This window comes from Cavia porcellus, unplaced genomic scaffold (assembly GCF_034190915.1).
Source record: "Cavia porcellus strain 051 isolate PalLab524CR breed Dunkin Hartley unplaced genomic scaffold, mCavPor4.1 scaffold_2, whole genome shotgun sequence".
Taxonomy (NCBI): domain Eukaryota; kingdom Metazoa; phylum Chordata; class Mammalia; order Rodentia; family Caviidae; genus Cavia; species Cavia porcellus.
The window spans coordinates 69119778-69144956 of record NW_026947485.1 but is presented as its reverse complement, the minus strand read 5'-3'; the positions used below and the strand labels follow the sequence as shown (position 1 = coordinate 69144956).

At 41.7% G+C, this 25179-nt stretch overlaps 2 protein-coding genes and 1 pseudogene across 31 annotated transcripts in view; 2 read left to right on the top strand and 1 right to left on the bottom strand.

Moving 5' to 3' along the window:
• Positions 1 to 6208, top strand: part of Adam22 (ADAM metallopeptidase domain 22) — a 237521-nt gene extending 231313 nt beyond the window's left edge. For all 29 annotated transcript variants that reach the window (XM_063243307.1, XM_023567362.2, XM_003475083.5 and 26 more), the window contains one exon: positions 24 to 6208. In XM_063243307.1, coding sequence (XP_063099377.1) covers positions 24 to 44 — 21 coding nt within the window. In that variant the 3' untranslated portion in view covers positions 45 to 6208. The remainder of the gene's footprint in view (positions 1 to 23) is intronic.
• Positions 6209 to 8028: 1820 nt separating this feature from the next.
• Sri (sorcin) lies at positions 8029 to 24207 on the bottom strand. 2 transcript variants are annotated; one of them, XM_063243384.1, is made up of 8 exons: positions 24134 to 24207; positions 20777 to 20860; positions 18995 to 19064; positions 12631 to 12674; positions 11502 to 11649; positions 11167 to 11280; positions 10219 to 10277; positions 8029 to 9373 (listed from the first exon to the last, which is right to left on the bottom strand). In XM_063243384.1, the coding sequence occupies exons 1-8, from the start codon at positions 24137 to 24139 to the stop codon at positions 9347 to 9349; spliced, it is 552 nt and encodes a 183-aa protein (XP_063099454.1). In that variant the 5' UTR covers positions 24140 to 24207; the 3' UTR covers positions 8029 to 9346. The 2 variants fall into 2 exon arrangements, with proteins under 2 accessions (XP_063099454.1, XP_003475133.1); XM_003475085.5 differs by lacking the exon at positions 24134 to 24207 and adding an exon at positions 21109 to 21265.
• Positions 18004 to 18063, top strand: LOC111758417 (U6 spliceosomal RNA; annotated as a pseudogene).
• Positions 24208 to 25179: the final 972 nt, after the last annotated feature.

The window sequence follows — 25179 nt, the reverse complement described above, 5'->3', positions numbered from 1 at the left end:
CTCTGCTTTTCTCTGTTTTGCAGCTCTGGGAGACATCCATTTAAGATCCACTGTTTACATGTGACACATCGAAAACTGTTTACTTCAACTTTTATAGAAACCCAGTCTCCGGAATCACTGCAAATCTTTCCACTCTGCAGACACTTCGAAGACCCTCAGAGATGCCACAGAGAAGAGGAAGTCAGCTCTCACATCTGGATATCATTTTCTTTTTGTCATTGGCTTAGGATTTAATTGAACCATGAAACAAACTACTGTAGTGTTGTGCTCTAACATGGAACTGGTACTGGTAGGTTAATGGACAAGTCACATGACAAATACATATATATAATATACATAGAAATATCAATAAAATTAACTCACATGACCCAAATGTAGCAAGTTTCCTAAAGGACAGTAGTGGATTCAGAACCTGACCTTCTGAAGCACACCCTCATTGTAAACAGTAATGCTCTATGCATGAAGCCTCTATTCATTGTTTTCCATAATTAAGAAAACAACATCCCATAATAGAAACTAGCATGCAGGGCTAAAAGCATATAGGATTTTTCTGCAGAACCTTAAAGCCTTGAAAGGCCAATATCCCATATGCTAACTTTAAACATGTATTTTTATTTTTGTTTTGTTTTTACCTTTCATATTTATATGAGCATACAAGAACAGTTGTACATATGTAAACATTTTTAAAATTCAAAAAAGCAGCTGTTACACACAAGTGTATTTTGCCAAATGTCTAAAAACAGTCTGTCATGATCCATCCTCGTCCTGTGGTCTTTAGTGCATACAGGCAGGTGATGTAGAGTGGTCAGTGCTGTAGCTGTCTCTGTGTAGCTGGTATGTGTCTAAAAGGTGGAATCCCCTAAACTGTGTTACAGGAGGCAGTCTTGTGGAGTGGCCAAGTGAGACAATAAAATGCCCACTGAGACTGTAGTTCGTCAAAGCAGAAGGCCAGTAGCACAGCTGCCTTGGGACCCTCCGTGGCCAGCTGGCTGCTCCCTGGGAAATAGCTAGCCAGTTTACTCTCCTGGGCATACACAGTGTCTGTTTCAGTGGCTTTCTCTTTTGGTACCAGAGCATATCTGCTAGTCTCTCCTAAAGGCTGGTGAGCCCCCGGTGGTGTGTGCTGCTGTGATTAGACAGAGGCACCAAAGACCCTTGAGACCCAGTAGCTTCCATCTTGCCAGTCCTCCAGCGCTTTCTAGCCTGAAGTTCTGGCTCCTGAGAAACGTTGTGGTCACTCTCATCTAGGGAAAGAACGACTTGTGCAACAGAAACAGACTTCATGCTGTTCCTTAAGGATACTTGTCATTCCTGGGACTGAGGCCCAGCAAGTCGTTTTGCACTAACTTTGAAGCAAGGTGATGGACAGTTCCACTGTGCTCAGAAGCCTCAACAGGGCATCAAGGGTTAAATAAGATTTAAAGCCATAATAATGCAGCAGCTGTGAAGTCACATAAACAACTGGTGGGGGCAAGAATCTGATGTTTCGAGCCCTATAATTTGTAATCCCTAGAAAAATGAGCACTTATGTTTAAAGCCCCATCAAAAAAAAAAAAAAAAAAAAAAAAAAAAAAAAAAAACCAAAGTTTTATGCTGTCACATGCAGCTCTGTTACTTCAAGAGAAAGAGTACTCCACCTAACAAGATCAGAAATTGGTGGTCCAGGTAGTCACGTGGTCTGCCACGAGGTTGTCTTCTGCTTGCCTCTCTTTTTTGAGAGTAATGAGATTTCAGAAATGTCTTTGACATTTATTTCTTCCAGTGATTTCCGTGGACAAAATCCATGTCATCTCCATGTGTAAGCATTACAGGTGCCCAAACTGAAGGGCCAAGTTAGATACTCTGTGATCATGTCTTTTGTAAGGGGGCCCTCTTCTGAAAGTCTTTGAAAATTTTGGGAAAGCAATTTAACCATCCAAAATTATACAGTGGGAAACAGCACTGTTGGTGATAGGAAGGCGTGCAATTGTTGAAGCCTCAGTAAAGCTATGTCAGACCCAGCTGGCTGAGCAGTGTTATTGCTAGCTCCAGCCAAGGATAGAAGGGCACACAGGTTGAAAGACGTAGCAAATAAAGCGACTTTTGACCAGGATCACTTTAAATGTGCACTGAATGTTTTCTGGTATTGAGTGTATAAAAGGCTAAGATTTATTTTGACTATAAAAGAGATTATAGATTTGAATATATAAGGTGCCTCATGTAAATGTGCTTCCTAGTTATAGTTACACAAGCCCTTGGTTGAAGGAATCCACAAATGGCTAGCTAGTCAACTGATCATCTACCTACCTAGCTAAACTATTTATTTTTCTTACTTGCTCAGTTATTTTTATCTAAAACTAGTATTTCAAATGAAAATCATTATAATGTGCCTTTTGGGAGATACAGTTGTTCAATAAGTATGATTTGTAATACTCCTTGGTAACGATTTTCACATGGAAATGAAAGGTGTTTCGTTTTATTTGTAGAGAGTGTGATTCTAAATACAGTAGCTTTCATGTGCTATTCTGAGCATCTACTCTATCTCCCATGTTTAAACATTGTTAGAAGGCATTTGTGGAATTCTTTGACAAATTTTAGTTGTGAGGGGTAGTTTTGAGAAGTATCTGTATGTACACTCATGGCTGATCTAAAGTGCTGCATTGAAACATTTTGACTTTTCATTCACTGAGGTAGATAGAATGGACTCATAGCATGAACTAGAAGCACAGCAATTGTTACTTTTAAAATACACATTTTGGAGAGAAACTTCCAGGCAATGTGGCAGTTTGTTTCCTGCTTCTAACATTGATATTCCCACTTGCTATGGATACTGCTCAGCACAGTAGTTAGCTGTTTGGCTCTATGGTTTGGTGAATGCCTTTTTCCCTCAAAAGTTCTGGTCACAGTTGTGCTGCCTGAGATGTTTAATTTTTCCAGTTATTACTGTTTCTTGTGCAAAGGAACATGTGAACTCCTCCATGGAGCGTCAGCAGGACAATATGATGTGACAGGGAGTCCTGAAGGGGTGGACTGGCCAGTGTTCTCTGTGTCTGGGAATCCCTGGGATTCAGCAAGCTAAATGATGACCTGCAGTCACTTTAGTGTGCAGAAAGGAACTGGTCAGTGCTTCTCAACCAGCCACAGCACAGTGAGAGCTCGTTGGCCATAGTTGGGTTTTTAAAGAAACTTGGTGCCTCAGAAAGAACCTATTGTCAGAGTTGTTTCTTGGGAAGAAAAGTGATGAATATAGCAAATATGGGCTTAAAATAACAAACTTCTGTCTCAGTTTGATGTTAGTGCTTAAGTGACAGTAGTTTCTCTTCTTTCTTCTTGTTTTAAAATTGTGTTTGTTATGTAGGGTCAGTCCCGCATAGAATTTTTTTTTTTTTCTTTGTGACACAGGGTTTCAGGCTGACCTTGAAATTGCAGCAGTCCTCCTGCCTCAGCCTTCCAAGTGCTGGGATTAAAGGCATGCACCACCATACCAGCCTGGCATAGAATTTAATGTAAGATTGATCAGGTTTCTAAAAGAACTTGTTTTGAAATAAAAAGACTTTGTTACTTCCAGTGAAGGACATTTCAAATTCTTTAATCAGCTTACATTCTTCATTCTTTTTTGTTGATCCCCTTGCCAATTAGCATAATTTAATCCTGTCCAAATTTCTACATCTTTTTTCTATAATTTACCTGCTACCTTTTTTTCAGATTTTATGCTTTTTACAACTATCTTTCAGCCAGAGGAAATACAGTATTTCGAGTCACTTTTTTCAGTGTTTTATAATCAAGTTCATTCGTTTCCTACTGTCATATTTTAGCTTTACACAAATACCCAATATTTTAAATACTTGTTATTAAACATGGTAATTAGCCCTTGTTTAGATCAGACCATTTTGCTTTATCTTAAAGAACAGCTTGCAGTATACGAGGAGGGAGGAGTCCAGTTTGGAACTGATAGCTTCCAAGGCAAGACAGCTGTCTGTGCAGTGTGGTAGGTGCGGGGTGCCCTTGGGGATGTACTATGAGTACCCCCATGGCTTCGCAGTCAGTGTTAGTTTTCCAAGAAATACCCATACTCCCATTTGCAGTCTGTTTTCTAATTTTTATTCTCTTATATTCCTTTCAATTGTTTTCCTCTACAGTTGCCACCTAAACACTTTTCCTCTTTTAAGCTACATGAATTGCTTTTTCATTCTTGTTCTGCCAGGTTAAAATGTATACAAAAGCAAACATTTCTGTGGCATGGGGCTTCACTGGGGACTTCCATTTATTTTCCTCCTTTGAGATGTTTTATGAATGGCTGAGACTTGGATGCTTTATGCAGCAGCTTTTCTCCTGACACTGGGTGACTAAGGACTGTTACTCAGGAGTCATTCTGCCACCCCTGCATAGGCAGCGCAGCAACCTTTAACAGGCCCAGGGTGGTGTTTCTGCTCACACCGTTTTCATGCTCCGTAATGGTCCAAAACAGGAAGCATGTTCAGTTTGCAGACAATCACTGAAAAACAAAAACCTATCAAGAGAATTTCTGCCATTTTCTATCCATGGCCTGACAAATTGTGCATCCACCCCACTCTGGGCTCAAGGGACACTTGGAGGACCAGCTGACTTCTGCAGTAGCCCTGCCTTCAGTAGCAGTGGAGCAGTTTCTTCATGATTAGGAACTTTTATCGGTCATGGTAGATGGGGCCTCCTTTGGCTGCAGAGGAAATTTGGAGACCCCTAGCGGTAGAAAGTTAGGGGTGGAAGGTGGCTGTAGTTGGCTTTCTCCACATTGGCATGGGCCATGAACCTTGGAAAGTCACTGAGAGATCTTTTCTAGGGTGTGACTTGCAGAATAGGGAGGAAATAAAAAGCAAGCTCTGGGAGATAGGAGGCATCTAGCCCTGGCATAAAGGCAGAGTGAACACCCATATGCAGAACTCTAAAGCCTAGCATGTGGGAGAGCTCAGGTGGCTACCAGACAGATTGCAGAAAGAGGTACTGGGTGTCTGAGGCAGATCTATGTGCTTTGCATGTTTACTGTGTTGGCTGTTAGTACTGTGGCCCAGTGGCATGTCCTTGTTGCTCCGTTCACAGAACCTGTGTCATACTGTGGGTGCTTCCAGGGTGGCAGAGTTTTGGTCAAGGGCTTGGTCATTTCATATTCCTAAGAATTTTTGGAACCAAAAGTAGGCAAATTATGTTGTTTGGCTTCATTTATAAAGAGGCATACAGTGAGACTAAGCAATCTTATTAAGATAATGTGCACAAAACCGTCAAGTTTCAGTTTCTAAAAAAAGCTATACACACCTAAACATCCACTTTAGGGTCAGCCTTTTGTAAATTTCAAGCTGTGATTTTTGTTTTGATAATTAAGCTCTAAAAATGCAAATAGCCCCAAATCTTTAAATATAGAGGTGCTAAGTTATATTAGATAACACAGTACAGAAAGTGCTGACATGAATTAATGCACTACTAACGAGTTCCTGCTAAATTGTACATGTGTATCACTGCCTGATTAGAAGCCCTACTTTTCTAATCAAGCACAGAATCAGTGATTTTACAATCAGTCTTCTCAATGGGTAAAAATGACCCAACACCTTTTTTTTGTATGGAAAACTTTTTTTAAAACACTACTTGCAAAAGTGCTTAACAAAAATGTTGATTCAGAATAAGCATGTACTTTTTTCCTAACTTGTTGGAAGAGTTGCCCATGCCCCCAGACAGCATCCCCAAAAGACAACTTTAGAAACTGAGTGTCCTCCCTAATTAGCAGTCTCTGTGCTCACAGTATGGTATTAGCACAGGCCTGTGCTCATTTCCCACATCACTGTGTGGCAGGTATGACACCATCTGCAGATGAGGACAGCCACCTGGGCAGTGTGCACAGCGCGGATTCACACTTTTGATAACCAGGCCATCAGGTGTATATACTTAGATGTGCATCATTTTAACATTCTCTCTGCACTTCGGGTTCTTAAACTTTTAAAAACTTTCAGGTTTTGGCAAAACCAATGGAAATGTATGTGGCGACTGCTTTCCTGAGCAAGCGTGATTTGTTTTATGGCTGTTATAAAATTATTCTCACATTGTAAGTAAACAAACTCTTGCTGTTTTTAAAGGTCACTGTAACTTGAGGTTTAAATTTCTGGCACAATTTTATTAGTATTCATTTCCAAAGCTAATACAATACTACAGTTTTCTATGTTACTCTCATTGTAACATCAATAAAGTGACTTTCAATAAAAGATTTATTTTGATGTACAACTTCAATTTTTTTTTCCCTACTAGCTTCTCTTTCAGAAGCTCTATGAAAGTATTTCACAGGGAGCCATCTCTTCTCTGACCAGATCATCGCAGATGATTAGCGTGAGAAATGCAGTGATCCTTTAGGATGGCCCCAACACTCAGCCTGTCCAGGTTCCGTGGAGGTGGTACACGAAGCACCTTGTCCTTAGCCATCTGCCCTGCCTGAAAAACACTCCCCTTGCCTTTAATGAATCATTTCCTATACCCTGTCCTAGATGCCCCGTCATCGTAGGGCACATATTTAATGAGGCCACATCTAGTCTTGGATGGGTTCAGTTTAGATTCATGATTATTGCTGCCTAACGAAGACTCCATCCTGGCTTTTGTCTCCCAAGTAACCATTTTCATTACCAGTCGTTATTCTGGTGTTTGCAATTTCCTTGGCTTCAACTCCCAGACTGCTTAGGAAAAAATGTGATCAGGGTACTGTTACAGTGTGAGAAAAACAGAAGAAAGTTATTGATGAAGGGCTTGTACGTTTATTGTAAGATTTAAAAGTGGTTACATATAGTCCCACTTCTTACACTGATAGCATTCTCAGGTATATAATCTATTTAAGTAAGCACTGAAATAGTAATCAGTTGAAACAAAGTCCAGGCTGGGGGTGGCTTGCATGTTAGCTCACAGGCCTCTTAGACACTGCCCAGAGGAAGTGCTGAACCACGCTTCAGCCTGTGCCTGTGACCATGAGGTGCCACGAGCTGTCTCTGTCTCTGAGGAGCTTGGGCCTCTGGCGGCCCAGGCAGATCCCTTAGTGTGAACCTCTTGAAGCAAAGCCAAAGGACACATCTCCAAAATAAAATGCTGAGCTGCAGTGCTCTGAGAAACTTAATCCTCCTAGTAACTGAAATGTTCAAGTTTTAAGTGCACAGCTTTACCATGCTCCAACCTTATGGTTTAATAAAAAATAAATCAATGGACCAAGAGACCAATCAATGGACCAAGAGACCATTTTAAAGAAGTGGGTGAGGCTGCGCTGGAAGTACATGGCATTAGAAAGTCACAGAAGGGAGGCTGGAGATTTAGCTCAGTGGCATAAGCGCCTGCCTTGCAAGCAGACAGTCGTGAGTTCGATCCCTGGTACCGATAAAAAGGAAAAAGACAAAAAAAAAAAAAAGTCACAGAAGGGCAATGTGAGATTCATAATGAATGCTGTGTCACATATGTCAAAGAGAGGGAGGTTTTCTAAGCTCCATGCTCTTGAAAAGAAATGGAACAGGAGAGAAGACAGGGAGACTTGTTTCAAAGTATCAATAATTAATGCTGAATGAATGGAGAGACTTGAGAAGCAGCCTTATAATACTCCGGCTTTTACCCCAGGCAAATTCAGAGCCGAGATCAAGGCAGCACAGCTGGGATTTATCAAAGGGCGAGGATGGTCAAACTCCAGCAATAGCCTTCTTTCTTACTGTCACACTTACCATGGAAATTATTCCCTTAAACTATGATTTATTAGAAGACCCTGGTGAGTTTAAAAGAAACAGCAGATACTGGAATGATGAAGAACCGTCCCTGCCTCTTAGTCCTCTGGGTACCTTCTGAACCATTTCTGGACAGCCCAGACCCAAGCAAGGTGTCATGGCTGCACAGCTGCAGGCCTAGGCTGGAACCTGCAGGCACCATGTAAGACAGCAAGCTGCTTCACGCTGTCCAGTAATCTGGCTAGTTATCTACTTGACATGGAAACGTAAATCAGGTCAGAAAATATTTACTACACATATGCAACACCTGAAAATGTATTAGTGAAATGAGACTAAAAAATATAGACAAATTTTTATTTTTGAACAACAGTAATGCTCACATTATCCCCTAAAATAAGACAAATACACTGCTGGCAAGGAGGAAGTAGAGTAGGATCACTTTATATCTGTAAAATCAGAGGAAAAAAAGGCACAGCAGTCCAATTTAAGAAACAAACCCTGTTGATACTCATTACACCACATACTTTTTCAAACCTCAAGCTACCCCAAGAGGCGAGTACTATTTTTTTTGTCAAAGATAGGAAAACAGACTGCTGAGGGTACTAAGAATGGTCAAGCCACAAGCAAGAGGCACAACTGCATTAGAATCTAGGCCTTACCCAAATGTCTTCTACTATATATAATACTTGCTTCTTAGAGAGTAGTTGGAAAACTGGCAGGAGAAGGAAGGAAACCCATTACTCTGACCCCCCCCACCCCCCTGTAGTTTCCAGATAAACATGGTGGGATACCTAGTCTAGTCTTCTTGCTGTGTATTCTTAAAAGTATAAATATGTAATGTATCAAAATGGATGTATCCATACTTTAAAAATTAGTGTATCTTCTGATTTTAAAATGGAAGAATCCATGTAGAAAATTCGGAAAATGCTGAAATGTGTAAATGAAGTTGAAGTCACTTGGAATTGTATAGTCAAAACTGACCATAGTTAATAGTTTGGTACATTCTCTTAGTCTTTTTCTATCATTTTTTTCCACAGCTAAATGTATACTGAATTTTTAAGAATAAAGGTTTGAATAGATGATGACAAAGCACTTGATAACAGTATTTGACATTCAAATTAAAGAGGCAGCAAATAATCAGTGTTCCCTGTTCATTGATAAGGTCATCAAAATATGTGTAAGTTTAAATAAAACCTGTGCCAAATTTCTACTAAGATGAACCTTGACATAGATGACCATGTTTGTTTTTTTGTGTCTAAGAGGGTCTACATCATTTATATAGGGAGTGCTCCACATATTTTCAACCACATTTCTCTAGGGGAGGAAAAGTATATAGCTTTAGTTTAATTAAAAGTTTTTCATATCATAGTGCACCTTAAACATTCTGCATACTGATATAAAAGAGGTTTAGCAGGAAAATAAGGCATTGATTGATAATGAGTTAGGGAAGTTCTCATCAGTACAATAGACCTGACTTTATATTAACAAAATTCAAAGAATGCATTATCAAAACTAACAGCTTCAATTGTGTGAAGTAATAAACCTTCCAGCAGATGCTGGAGAAAGTGGCGACATAGGTTTAAGCAGACTACTTGAGGCAAAGAGGAAGCAAACGTGAAATCCAGCCGGAATGTAATGTTCAGCAGCTTCTTTTTGACTTAAACAGTCATGACACACTGAATGAACTACAAGAGAGAAAAGACAGTGTTACATTATACTGCAGTCTATGGTCACGTAGTTTACACTTTAGTTAGAATTGTGGGTTTAACCCCTACCCCATGACTGTCTAAAATATACATGAATGATGTAGGGAAACAGTCTAATATAAAATCCAATTGGTTCCTCATATCTGACAGGAAGGAGGCATTACTTCAATCAATAAAGACCTATTTAAATCCCAACCAATATTTAACACTATAGAAACAGTCATAGTCAAAATCATTATCCACAAATAGAAAAACCAGAACTCATACAGCTGAATTAGGCAGGGAATTCCACACTGCAGTTTTATTCCTCAACTCTAATGGCACACCTTTAAATACTCTATTCCTTTAAAATCTGCTTTATTAAAAAACAGTTGACCTTTTGACATTCAGAAATGTGAATTCTGAGCATCAGTACTGGCTATGAAATGCTGGCTAAGCACACAGCAATAGGCAGTGCGCTGTTAAATTTCTTTTTTGCCGTCTGAAAGCATCAAGGCCCTGTGTGCTGCTAAGCCTGCAGCTCTTCCACAAAGCCATGCTGCTTGTCCCTATGTTACAGAATAAACCTGAAGACCAGGGCGTCTAGAAATTTCTTAGATGGACTGGTCTGAGGCCAAACCCACACCTTTTCCATTCCCTGGGCCCCTAAATCGAAAGTATGTACATCTCTGTATTTTGTAGGGGAGAAACATTAGAACACTCAGAAAATACAGATTATGTCGGTATAGCTCTGAGTTGTTAATGACTTCTCAATGACTCAGATGGCCTGTTACTGAAAGTAAAGGCAGACACAGTAACACAGCTCTCAATTTACTGAGACTTACATCATCATATGAGAAATTCACAACACCCTGCTGACCAGAATCCCGTCTTCGAAAGCTATCTGAAAAACAACACAGAAAATTTGTGTTTTCTTTAAGAAAAAGCCACAAGTTAATTATTATAGTATTAGGTTCAAATTGTAGTAATGTTAAATTCTACAAGAGTCAACATAAAAGACCAAAGCAAACAAGCCAATTATATAAAGACTTACTATGTAAAGTGATATAGCAGACAGAAGTTGGCCAACTGTTTTTTTTCCATCATGGAGAAAATACCTTATCCCAAAGTCAGTAAAAATTGTGCAACTTCCAAGACCATTAACAGCTTGTGAATCCAGCTATTTAAGCCCCAATCTATTGAAAAACATTCACTTGAAAAGTATTTACAATTCACTCTTCAGATATTTCACATTCTATAGAGAAATCACTCAATCACATTTTGCCCAAAATGGCACAAGTTAAGGCTGGGTTAACACAGTAGTGGAGCACCAGCCTCACACACTGAGGCCCTGAGGCCCTGTTTTCAATCTCCACCACTTCCAAAAAAGAAGAAAAATGAAAAGAATAGCACAAATTTACTGGTTACATTTTGGAACATTTCAGTACAATTTAGTTTTCTGTTTTGTTTATTTTTCTCAGTACCAGGGACTGAACCCAGGGGTACTCTATCCCTGAGTTACATACCCAGACTTTTACAAGACAGGATCTTGCTAAGTGGCCAGGCTGCTCTTAAACTTGCGACCTTCCTGCTCAGCCGCCTGAGCAGCAGCAGAGGTGACAGGCTTGTGTCTCAGTGCCTGGCTAGTTAAGATTACTCACTAAAAAAAAAAATTCTAATAAGAAAAATGATTACATTAGCAATGCTTCACAACCCTGTTAGAAGTGCACTCAGTGAAACAACTACCAAGAAACAACAGGTAAGAGGCCCAGCCGGCACTAGGCAGACTGTACCTGTGAGCGCCCGCAGCTTCACACAGCACGCGATGTAGTCGTCAAAAGTGATCCTCCTATTGGTGCTGTAGCGTCTCGCGATCAAATTCACAGTCTGTGGATTTAACCTAAACCCTGAAAGCCAGAAATATCATCCAGAAAAACAGCAAGTTAAAGACTCAAATATAGCTATTATAAAACAAGCACAATTGTTTAAGACTGTCAACTCCTCTTAATGAGGAACAGACACAATTTCTAGGAAAAGAGAAACTATCTTCAGGGACACTGATGACAGGGGGAGCCCTGCTGCTGCCAGGGCGAGCACTGGAGCCATGCACACCCAGGGTCGCACGCACCCATGGTGGTCAGTGCCTTGTGCAGCTCCTGAGGGTCCACAGTCCCGCTGCGGTCACTGTCGAAGCTGGTGAAGTGCTGCTTCCAGCCGTTCAGCACAGACCAGAGCTCCTTGAACTCCGTGAAGCCCATGGTACCAGACATATCTTTCTGAGCTGGGGTCAAGGATCACGGCTGTGCTACTTGACAATATTTTTTAAATTCTCAAGTTGGGACTGGGATAAGAGGACTTCAATGTCCTTTCTGCTAAATGAGTAAAAGAGTTCATTGTTCCTTCTTGGTTTGATAAAATGGTCAATGATATCACAGAAAGAAAGAGTGGAAGAAAAGCTATGCATACCTGTGGCATTCTGTGGGAAAAGAGAACCCAAGTGGTCTGATTACAAGCAAATGACATCGAATTGTGAGCTACCAAACAAAAGCCACAAATAAGAGTTGTTCCTGGGACCGAGTTGCACTTTCGGTGCTGCAGGCCCCATGGTTTCCCCTCAGCATGGATCATCTGTGGTCTCACATTTTTTGGGGAAGCTCTTCCAGACTTCTGGAAGATGTGTCAGGATGGAAGGCACTGCAGGGTTGTGCCAGAGCCATGGAGGCCAGGGGCAGGGACATGGAGCTCCACCCCCAGAGTCAAGCGTGGAGTACAGAGTGTCCACACTGCAGAAAAAAAGCGGCCCTGCTGTGCTTTCCTCTACACTTGTTCTACTTCGATGCTTTCTTGTTTTTCGTGTTTTTATTGCTCAATCCTGAGGACTGAACCTGAGGCCTTAGCACTGAGGGCACCCTCCCCATGCCTTACCTTAAAGACAGGGTCTCACTCAGCTGCTACATTGCTCAGACGAGGCTGGAACTTGGAATCCTCGTACCTCAACCTCCGGGAGTGCTGGGATTACAGGCGTGAACCGCTATGCTTGGCTACTCACTTCAGTTCTTGAACAATTAACCCTCTCTTGACTAGCCTTCTTTCCTATTTTCACACTAAATTACATCCTAACATCTCATTACTTCACAAATATTTTTAGTGGGCTGTCACTTTGTTTTACTGGGTATTAATTCTGAGATGAATTCCTTTAGGAAGGAAATTTATTGGCATGAAAAAATACGCTAGACACAACCAAGATAAAAGGATACATCCAGCATTGAAACCATAAGCCGACAAGTTTCCAGATTAAAAGCTGTAAGAAAAGTACATACATATAAATACAATTTTGAAAATTCACTTTACATTGAATTAATTCAGTGAATTAGGAATGTGATTTATTTACTTTTAATATGCTACTCAATTTATGTGAGTCTAAATTATATTGGAGCTGTGAAGTACAACTTTTTCAAATAAAAGGATTTTTTCCAGAACTCATATTGGACTTTAAGAGAAATATTTTTTAAAGTGTTGCATAGTCTTCTTAATAACTTTTTGTCTTTAAGGTTACAATATACCGATAATATAGTGCATTCAATTCACCACAAAGAACCATAGTGCCTTCCACCCACCGGGTATGTGGGAAGGTGGGGCTGTTTTGTTCCTGCTCCCGAGTGACAAGGAATTGCTGCTTTTGCTAGGCTTTCTCTAATTGTTTACTTTTGTCTTTTAACTTTGGTGTCAGGTACTGAATAATAACCTTCTACTACAAGCAATCTATGATGGCATTTTATATGCAGTAAGTTTGTTTGACCAGCTAAATATGCTTGTGGAGGAAAACGTGACAACAGGTGCAGTGGTGGCTCCGGGTCTGAAGCCTGCTTAGTTTACCTACAGTCGGGCACTGTGAGGACAGCCAGTGGGTAGACATCTAAGTATTAGGAAACTAAAGTCAGAACCGCTGGCGTCTCATGTTACATTACTGGAACTCGGTTCCTCTGAAGATGCACTACATTCACGGGTACAAAGAAGCTATAGGTCTAGACGGCAGGAGTGAAAAGTGTCAAGTGGGGAAAGCTATAAAAATTCTGCAAGTGTAAGACACATAGAGAATTAACATTTTACAGCTCTTTCTAGCTCTTTTGTCTAACCAACCTGAGATCAGACCGCAACTACACTGTTATTAATATACTGTCTCCAAACAGTACAAACAATAGGTTTTGTACATTAAACAAGTACTGTACTTGGCATGTCCTTTCCCAAAAGCCAAGACTGGCAGCAATTTCCACCTCGCACTTCAAGCTCCATGTGATCCACACAAACAGTTCTCTGAGGTAAGAGAAAGTGACCACACTCCTCTACATGTCTTGGAAAGAGCCAGTCGGTTCCTCACTCTGACTTTTCAATTGTATGGAGGTATAAAGCCCATAAACTCTCAACTAGTGTGTTTTCAACCCCAGCATGTACCAGAAATCACCTGGAGATTTGAAAGGCTCCTGATACCTGGGCTGTACCACAGGTTCAAAGGCTCTCAGATGACTTCAGAGAGCAGCCATGTGTGAAATAAGTGGACCAAGCCTATCAGTGCATTCGGGAGTGTGTGAGAAATGCAAAATCTTGGCCCTTAACCCAGGCCAATAAAATCAGACTGTAAATTTTAACAAGATCCAGAGGTGAGATGTATATTCCCATAAAAGCAGCTGGGTCAACCTAGAACAGCAATGCACGGAAAGTAGAGGTCAAAATTCTCAGGTCTCTCTCTCCTGAATGAAGAAGTCTGTGGCTGGGCCCAATTATTTGGTCTGCAGTTCTTCCAGGTGACCCTGACACCACTAAGATTTAGGAAATACCCCAAGACAGCACAGCAACCTGAGCCCCGGTTGCTATCCTCCTAAGAAGTTTTTTGTGTATGTACGTATGTGCCACACAACACCCCCCCTACACACCTCTCCCCACTTACCATCTGGCTGACCTCATTTCTGCTGAACTTTCACTTTTCATCAATTTAGACAATACTTCTGCAAGGAAAACTTTCCTGCCTCCTGCCTCCTTCCTGTCCTATGCTGTCCCACAGCTTCTAGATTGTACCCGCTAGTGTCCTCCTGACACTGTGGTGCGGACACATGCAGCACACTGTAGGTGTTCACTGGAAATGCAATGGCTGAGTAAATGAATGCACGGAGAAGGCCTGATTCTCACCCCTAAGCAGGATGCTACACACCCCTGTATTTTATATGTACACCCCTTACAGAGAATGTAAGGAGAAATATGGCTTTTAAATGAGATCTTATGTTTTTATGATACCTGAAAGAAATCTATCACTACTTCAAATACTGGTAAACTTATAGGCTAAAAGTTTCCAAATACACCTACTCAACAGCCATCCTGTAAACACTTACTACATACAGGGGTCTGGGTAACAGGAATTCTGGAGATAACAAAAGCGAACTAAACTACAACACTGATATTCAGTAAGTTTGGGTGAGAAAAATAACCCTTTGTCAATTTTAATTGTATTTTCTTCCCAGAAATAGCTTTTATTAATGCTAATTCTTTTTGAAATAACCTTTACGTTCTTTTTCTGCTCTTATTACTAAAGTGCTTCGAACATGTTTTCTTCTATCAGAAAGAAAGAAAGCTGGCAGGGAAGTTCTCCCGCCAGTGGTTTCTCCCAGCTGTGCCACAGAGGAATAGCTGAACCTTAGGGAAAGACAGGAGCTGAGTCACCACCTTGCAAACCTGAGCTATGATCATCAGCTCCGCCCAGAGCTACCACTGCTTCTTTGAAGCTGGCTTAGAAGAAGCTGTGTCCTGTGGCCCACCCACTTTGGGTTTGAGCTTCTTGTTTTGAAGCTGGATAGAAAGGACCACTGATTGTACAATTTCTTTATTACAGAACTCTGACATGCCAAAAAGCAAGATGGTTTGTGACAGCCAACAGAAGAACTAAACAGATCAATGAAATCACAAAGTTCTTATATTTTAAGAATTGATCCAAAGCCATCAGTAAACATGGCTCTCCCAAATAAAACCCTTAAAAGGACTGCCAAGACTGTGCAACTGTCTTTAGTAGACTTAAAAACCTGCTGCACCTCCAACAGTTTATGTGTAATGCCGTTGTATTTCTCGATAAACCCTGCTATCAGACCTCCCTGCTGCACAGGCTCAACTGCTGAAGGCAAATATGACTAACAATGTAAACCCTACCACCTACCATAGTTTACCTTAAGCTACAAAGTGCTTCTTTTGTTTAGGACCAGATTAAATGACTAAAATTCAAAAAGTTCTTTTCTATTCTCCCAACCAGGAAATAGTAATAGGATACTCAAAGTCACATAAAATAAAGCACGATAACAAAAGAAATGTGAGTTGTTCAAATATGTCATGTCAACCAAAAAATGCTGCTGCACACCCTCAGCTGTGAATCTACATTTGAGCACTGTAACTCACAGCTCACCAAAAAGGAGGGAGGGAGTTGATGTTCTGTCTGGATAGAAGGCTGGATAGAATACAAACTGTTAAAGTTGGTAGGTAGATAATACATTTGCATTAAGACACTGCTATCTAACCTAGAGATCTGTCATCTCAAGATGATTTGAAAACTATGTATGCAGTGTGTGTGTGGAATGAGAAGCTCCTGGCAGGGCTACAGCATCTTTGCAATATTTCTGTCTGTCATTGGTAGGAAAGGAGGGTAAGTGAGGGCAAGCATTAATTATAGGGCAGAAGTCCCAGCCATCGAGGAGCTGTTGAGGACAGAACCAGCAGTGTGAGTAGTTCAGAAAGTGGAACCTCTCGTATCTGAACATGTTATCTGAGGCGGAGGGAGGAGAGAGAAGACCTGGCAGGTGATGACCTGGCAAGCTCCTGGCAGGGTTACAGCATCTTTGCAATATTTCTGTCACCTGCAGCAAAGGTGGGTAAGTGAGGGTAAGCACTAATTTTAGGGCAGAAGACCCAGCCAGCGAGGAGCTGTGGAGGACAGAACCAGCAGTGGAGTTCAGAAAGTGGAATTTCTTGTTGTATTTGAACATGTTATCTGAAGCGGAGGGAGGAGAGAGACCTGGTAGGTGATGGATGTATTCATGCTGCCAGTAGCACGTTTAATCCCTGGGGGCCTAGAATACAGGACTGACCACTCCCAAACACCATAACCGTAAGTGCTACGGGGCTGAAGACTGAGGAAGCTTTGGAAAAAGTCATCAGTAAATGCCAGCCCCTGTCATTCAGGACACCTGACCTAGCAGGCTTCCTTTCTCTCATTAACTGGTGCTCTGTAAAGGAGGCCACATAAATGGGTTGTCTGCATGGTTCCAAACATCTGGAACCCAAATCTAAGAAATTCACTAATTTAGCAGATGGACTGAAATGATCTAATTCTAAACATACCAGCTGACCTAGCTGTTCCTCTTCTAAGTACCTTCTCCAAACAGTTAAAGTCATCATACCACAACATCCATGTTTACAGCAGCACAACTCAGAACAGAAGAGTCCTGAAAGTAGCCTATATGTCCATCAACAGATGAATGGATAAGGAAAATGTTATTTATACACTGTTATGGTTGATACATTGTGTCAACTTGGGAAGTTTAGAAGTTTAACTAAGAGACTCAGCAGGAAGCTAGGATCTTTGTGTAAATATCCTCATTTTATACAAGACTTGGGCAGAGATTTTGTGACTGCTACGTCTGCTCTGGGGGCTGGGGGTGGCCTGCATACAGTATAAGGGAGGAAAAGAGGCTTCCTCTTTCTTTCTTTTGCTCTGGCTGCTTTTGCTGGCTGCTGCCTTGAAGTAGTGCCCAGTGCCATGCCATCCTGTGTTGGAGCCAGCTGATTATGGACTGAACTCACCACAACTGTGAGCTAAATAAACCTTTCCTTCCTTCATTTTGGATGTTGGATATTTTGTCCCAGCAAGAAGAGAAAAGTAACCAAGACATACACAATGGAGAAACCATAAAGGATAAACCTGTCATCTGTGGGTAAATGGATGTACCTTGAAACCATAATATTGAATAAATCAGATACAAGCTTAAATTTCACATGGTTTCTTGTGTATTGGAAAACTCAATATATAAAGTGTAAAATAAAAGACAGACAATAAGAGAAAAAAGTTATTGTAATCTGGAACAGACAGTATACTTTGATTCAGTATAACTGTTTTAGGTGTTCTATATGTTTTTTAGCATGTTAGTCTGCCTTTCAATCTGTATGTACGATAATTAACTTTATCAGGACTTATAAGATAAAAGTAAGTGAAGCTGATGCTTGGTCAAAAACCAAACCAAGGGCTGGGAATCTAGTTCAGTGGTACAAGCACCTGCCTGTCAAGTGCAAGGTCCTGAGTTCAATTCCCAGTACCAAAAAAAAAAAAAAAAAAAAAAAAAAACCAACCAAAACAAACAAGGAGGGACAGAGGGGAAAGAGAAAAAAAAGAATTGAGATGTGCTATGCCTGTGCACCAATTCCATACAATGAATGCACTCATCATGTATTGAAAACATATACTGATAAAAATTTTAAAAATCTAAACTACATTAAAAACATAAATAATTCAAAATTTTCTTAAAAAATGACTAAGACAGTCATATTCATCATATTCTCCATAGCACTTTAAAACTGGACTTGTGCTCATTTCAGCAGCATAGATTAGCATGGCCCCTGCGCTAGGATGACATGCAAATTAGGAAGTGTTCTGTATTTTTAAGAAAGATAAACTCAAGGCTTTTATAGGTAAATGGATGCTCATACGTGAAATAAATCAGACCTGCATGTGTAAACATCATATTGTCTCCCTAGTATAAGAAACTGAGATAGTAAATGAGATCCAAAAGCTACGAAAGATATGTGAGGGAGAGAAACTGCTCAAAAGGAAAGAACTGGGCTGAAGGAAAGGAGAAAAGAAGGAAGGGGGGAAAAAAATATATATATACAATATATATAAATATTATATATACAAGATAGCTAAGATAATTATACTAATTTCTTTTAGCTCATTGAAAAGAATAGTTTCTGCTTATATTGTTAGATCAATTTTGTATGCCTATATCTTATAATCTAAGCAACCACTTTGAAGATAACAATACACAATGTATTAACTGTTGTTAATTTTCTGTTATCTTGATCTGAAATTCTGTATTATTTTTTCTCTTTAAAATTAAAAAATTAAATTGGACTTAGAAAACTTAGCTATTCATTTGCTACTTTTTCATTGTCTTTTTTTCCCTCTTGATTATTTGCCAAAATTTCATCCATACTGCAGTTTTTCACATGGCTGCTTCAACTGCACCCTATAATATTATTAACTACTTTCTCAAATATTATTTCCCACAACAGATATTTCCTACGTTTATATCTGTTTTACCAGATATAATGTGATTTTTGACAAAATCCAATAGAACCCATACTCTATGGTTTATTTAAAAAACAATTACCATTATGATTTACCTTTATGTTAAAACTATATTCATTCTCCTTTTACAAAAAAAAAGTGAGTTCAAATCAGCATTCTGAAATAATAGCCTAATTTAGCTTTTTAAATTCTAAATTTGGATCAGAAAAGTTCTATTTCCATGGAGGTTATCATCTCAACTAAAATATGAAGAATGAGCACTTTCAGAGAAACCTGGTACTTACGTTTGTATCCTCCTGCAATGCCTGACTGTGTTAGACATCTCTGTAATTCATCAGCATCTATTTGCCCATCCTTTTGAAAAAAAGAGGAAAAGGAATCAACAGTGATTTGTGCTGTCCATGCAAGTTCTTTGTTCACCTTCAATATAACAATAATGAAAAAGGAGTATCATGCATGAGATTTTTTCTTTAAAAAAGAATTCTTCCAAAAGTGGGCATTTACTTTTCTCATTCTAACTCATAGGCTAATTTAATTTAACAGACTAATTTAGAGTCTATTTTGGTGACATTGCTCAGTCTAAACTAGAAAACTGCTAAAACTAAGTATTTTTCAAAAATTATGTATGATGTTGATTAAAAAGAATTTTTAGGGAAAAAGACTGAGCAGGATACATGGCAGTCATCAGTAAGTAACTCAGTTCAAACACTCTTTGATAGCCTTTTTGTTTGGTGAATTTTTTTTTTTTTCACAGCACTTCTGGAAGATACAGGTTAGGTGCTCAGTCTGAGCCAGCTCATTGGCTGAATCAGGTTAGATCCTCAGATACTTTGTCACTTTTAGAGATTTTAAAATAAAACCCCTAACTCCTCCAGTCAATGAGTACTGTGAGGAAAAGGATCAAATAATTTCAAACAGGTCGAACAGGAGAACACAGGTCAAGGAGGCTGAAAGCTAAGCAGGTGGGGTCACTTACACCAGCGGCACTGGCCACCTAAGAACACTAGTCTTGAGGTGTGCCATGTCCTGTGGTTTCAAAGACACAGATCAGTAACAGGTTAAGCAGATACTTATAGGGAAGTCTTCCAGTTTTAGACCCAATTTTCCACTCATGTTCTCAAAGCTGCGTTTCTTAAGAGTGTTACTTCAAAAGGTGGTCTTGGGTATTTATTCTGTAATATTCTACAGAACTTGTTTACATTATGGTTTTGCAGTTTTTACCTTTGAGTCAAAACAAGACTATGCTGAGTTCATAAGGACTTAAACAGGCCTTCTCAACAGGTCCGTACTGTGCCCACAGCACACAGTGCTATTTACTGCATACAGTGACCTTGTGGTTTATGCAAGGGTCCTCCCTCAAGGAAGTCCGCCCTCTGTCACATAACTCAGGAATGCAGGCATGGTCTTTGGAGCTGAACTGAACTCTGTCTCGAGGTCTTAATTCATGTCATAACTCAGGTCATAACTCCTAAGGTCAAGGGAAAGCTAACCTAGTAATAGCAAGGGAGAGAAAGGAAGCTTCGCAATATTAAGTTCCTGATACTGAGAGTAGGGACTTTCTTACTTTGAAGCTGATAAATCTTTATATATCTATTTATCAGCTGATAAGTCTTTATATACCTGTTTATCAGCTGATAAATCTTTATATACCAATTTCCTGATTGAATAAAAAAAAGTGCCCTTCGAATCTGGCTACATGAATGCTAATACATGTCTTTAAATTGTACAGATGGGTTTCCCAGTTCTTGAACCTTGGACTCCAAGAATACAGTTATAAAGACATCTTTTCTCTCACAGATCTTTAAACTATATTTACACTCCTCCAACCTTTCCAGTCTTGTTTAATCATAGGTTTGGTTGGAACTGAACTAACGCAAGCATAGGTGCTACTCTGGACCGAATTCTACAAGAAAACAAACAGGAAGTAAAGAACTTTCCTTCTCTTTTTTTTTGCATACATAAAAAGGGACTCATTGCAGGGCAAAGTCTGCTCTTCTAGATCGCCAGCACCCACAGGGAACACGAACACGGAATCCGACCTCTCCTAACAGGAAGGAAACGCTGACCTGTCCAGCCACCGCGGCGAAGTAGCCATACTGCGGGTCCTGCGTCTGCGCGGGAAAGGCCGGGCCTCCGGGCGCCCCTCCGAACTGTCAAAGGAAACACCACGTCACGATCGCGCTGCGTAGCCCGCACATCGCTGAGGGCTTCCGAGGAAAGCCGGGCGCCGCCGCCCATCCTCACCAGGATCCCCGCGCCGCCACACGGTGCCCCCCAGCCCCGACCCGCACGGCCGAACTGAGGAACAGGGCCGGGGTGCGCCGCCAGGCGCGCGGCGTCACAGGACGGGCCGCGCGGAGCCCCGAGCCCAAGGGTCCCGTCCCCGGGCTGCACTTACCCCGCCTGGGTAGTAGCCGCCGCCCGCGCCGGGGTGTCCGGGATACGCCATGGGGCCGACTGCGCGCCGCTGCCTAGTCGCGCCCGGCCTGGGACCAGCCCGGCCTGGGCCCCGCCCACGCCCCAGGTCAAGGCCCCACCGGCCCCAGCGCTGCCTCGGGCCCCGCCCCGGGCTCCGCCTCAGGCCCGGCCCCGCCCTCGGCCCCTCCCCGTCTCCAGCGCCGCCCCCGGCCCGGGCCTGAGTCCCGCCCCTCCCGAGCCGGCCTCGCTCCGGGTTTGAGTCCCGGCCTTCCAGCAGGTTTCTGGGTGCCCGCAGCTGGTCGGTCGTGGCTGCCCATCTAAGCTTTTTTTTTTTTTTGTATCGGGAGTCGAACTGAGGACCTTGTTCTTGCCAGGCAGGCGCTGTGCCGCCGAGCTCAATCTCTAGCCCCGGTCTGAACCTTTTCCGCTGCGCCTGGGACCCGCCGCGCGGGGCGCTTCTTGCCAAACGCGTGGCGCTGCCAGCGGACACTAGCTCGGCGCCCGGGGGCGGGTCCCCTCGCCAGCCTGTTTCCTGGCTCACACATCAGGCAGCCGGACGCCGGGACGAACCCGCGGGGAAACTGGCGCGGCTAGGCGGGCGCGGGCGCCTGGAGGACGGTACAGCGACCCCGCCAGGGCGGCCGTGCCATCGCCCGGGACGAGGCGGGGGAGCTGCCCTCGCGACGCCTTTCCCCGGCTGCTCGGCCTCGCCCTACGCCGGAGTGGGAAGCGGTCAGGGGCCTGGTCAACGCCAGGAAGAGGGGCGACTGCACGTCCCTTGGTCACTCAGCAAACGCTTTGCTTCCAAGCTTTCTTTTCACTGAACAGCTACGAAGCCAGCGTCCTCGGGGGCTCCCAGGGGTGATTGCCAAACTGCCCCTCCCCTTTTGTACACCCGGGAGTCAGGAAAAAAATCAAGAAATTTGTTGTCTGAAAACAACAAAGTGAAAAATTCATGATACATGAAAAATGGTATGAAATCTAACCTTTGTGCCTAAATAAAGGCATATTGGAACACAGCCGCACGTCCCTCCTGTGCTAACCCTGGATGCTCTGGGGACGTGACAGCAGCCGCAGGCAGGGAGGATCAGACCTGAAACCTTTACTGCCCCGACCCCGCGTCTGCTGCCCCCTGGCGTGGAGCCTGGCTGTGCAGCCGCGGTTCTCCAGTCCCCATCCGCGCGGCTGGGGCGAGCCGGGGGCCCCGGCTCCCCGGATCCGCAAGGATTCTGCACGTGTGTAAAACGCTCAGCTCAACTGTGGGTCTGGAGCGTATTAAGTCACGTATATGTATTAGTTGCCACAATGTTTTTCAGATACTTTCAGAATATTTTTTCAGCCGCGGCTTACCAGTGTGTTAGCAGCAATTGTAAGGATTTCATTACAGCGTTCTATTAAAATTCAGTTTTTTTGCGGGTAGGGGGTGAAGTAGGAAGATACCTACGTAGTCGCTTATTCATCAAACCGATTCCTCATTGCTTCCAAGAGTTTTATGCATTGCTTCGGACTTCAGTCCTAAAAGTATTTATACTGAATTGTGAATTCAGCCCTCATGAGAGCTGAAGACTTCAAAACAGGGGCCAGGGACTCAGAATGCTTCCTCTACTTGATGCTTACCGTGGTTTGCAAAAACAGCATTTTACTTCCCGCATACACGCGAAAAGGATTTATGTACCCTGTCCTGTAACATTTCTGTAGGACTTCTAAACATCATAGATTTGAGAACACATCTTTTCATTTTAAAATAATTTCCTTAACTATGTCTATTGATTAAACTTTTTCTCTGTTAAATTTTAGCCAGATCCCAGAGTATGCAGAAAATGTTTTATAGGAAGAATATTCAAAGGATAGGCGTTTGAAAAAAAAAAAAAACCTATAAAGACACAAAACGGAAGCTCACAGGTTTTTATTTCCTCATGGTGTTGCTTCCCGAGGAATTAGGACAAAGGGAACCTATAGAAAAAAGAAATCTAAGAAAACGTCTCGAAAAATCTTATGTGTCTGCCTAGGGCAAGATCACAAAAATAAAGAATTATGTTTATGTATTTTTTTACTATCAGCTGTAGCCTGTGTTCATTTTAATTTTGAGCCTAATAAATATCTCAATGCAATAAAAACTCAATCTTTTCCCTATACCTCCAAGTCCTAGGTATGCCCACCGCAAACCCTAAACCTTTTAAAGAAACTTGGCCACAGGGCACCTGAGCTATGTGTTTAAAATATCGAGAGGACTTCCTGACTGGTGTGGAAAGTCTGGGGAGGGAGTTCTGCTCTTACAGCCTGTGTTAAATTTGCTGGAATTACTGTTCTATGGAGGAACTGTGCTGTTTCCATTTTACTAAAATGGGGAGGGTTAACTGTAACCTACCTCTGATTTTCTCAGAGAAAGACAGATGAGACTTTGTTTTGGTAAATGAGAATCATTTGGCAAAACTTAATTCTCCTGGCAGACAGTGCTGCTTTATAGCTACTGTCCTATTTGTCACAGCTGGGATGTCAAGTCACATTTCTCTAGGACTTTTAGAAATCAAAGTTGACAGAGTATGGTGGTGCAGGCTTGTAATCTCAACATTGGGGAAACTAAGGCAGGAGGCCAGCTATGAGTTCAAGACCAGCGTAGGCTATATAAGTGAGTTCAATACCAACCTGAATGACATAGCATGACCCTGTCTCAAAATAAATAAATAAATAAAAATCATAAAGTTCGAAATACATTCTTTCATTTTAAAATAATGTCCTTTTCCGTGTATTGTTTGATTCACACTACTAAATTTTAGCCAATTCCCAGAGCATTCAGCAAATAATTCATGACACTATTCAGTGCTGAATGTTTCAGTGCTGAGAATGATTTTCCCGGGTATGGTGGTGCACACCTTACAGATTTTCTCAGCCTGATAATCAATTGTCATTAGAAACACGCACATGAAGGACAATTGTATTTTGACTTAGACAACATTTGAGCCACATGGAACTGTCTAATAAATGCATGCATATCTTTTACTTACCTGCATTTTGAGGTGATTGCAGAGGAACAGGTCTTCTTCGTGTGTGGTCGAATGGAAGGATCAGGAAATTTAAACTGTTAACAGGGGATGAAGTGTATTACTCTCTGGATCCTTGGCAATCAGTAACCACCTAGAACCGCCCACAGCAGTATGGGCTGTCTTTCCAGAAGTGCCAGAGAGGTGTGTTGAGAAATGTGCTTTCTGCAGTGCCAGAAAGAATGACCTAGGGCAGCCAGGATGCAACAGCAGCAGTGTTAGATGCACATGCAAGGCAATCTTTGACAACCCTCCACAGTGACTGGCATCTGCTGAAGACTTGCCCTACTGTACATTGTACAAGTGGTGGGTGACCAAAAGTCAGTTTTTAGGAGTTTTGCCAGCGCACTGTAAATATGTAGGTTAAAATCATAGGTTTAAAATTGTAATGTTCTAAAAGGTGCCCAAAATACATCGTTTCTGGGTTTTCTTTGTTTTGTTTCTCTGGTCTTTTTGAGAAAGGGTCTCGTTGTGCAGTACAGAATGGCCCCCATCTCACTTTGTAGCCTAGGCTGGTCTCAAACGTGGACCGATCCAGTTCTCCTGTCTCAGCCTTCTGAGTGCTGGGATTACAGATGTGAGCCCCCATGCCCAGCATCAATGATTAAGCTCCATTTGTGCTGTGGAACAGTGTGCGGCTGTTCATTAATTCCAGACCTTGGCGTCAGTCACAGCACGTATAATGCCTTAAATTTGGCACAATGGGAATATTAACACTAGAGACATCAATTTCTACTGAAAATGGAAAATGTTGGTTATCTACTTTAGATTTGCAGTGGACATGTTGGAGAAAATGTTAATATAAAGCAGATTAACGTTAAAAGTGTGTGTGTGTGTATGTGTGCAGCATATGTGCATGTGTGAGTATAGCCTTTCTAGTGTGCCTTGCACAACTGAGGAAATAGTCTTCCAGCATTTTAAATTATTTCAATTGATTAATACTTGGCTTTGTGAAGAACTAGTTTCACCTTAAGAATAATTTCATTTGAGTTTAACTTTAAAACATGGAT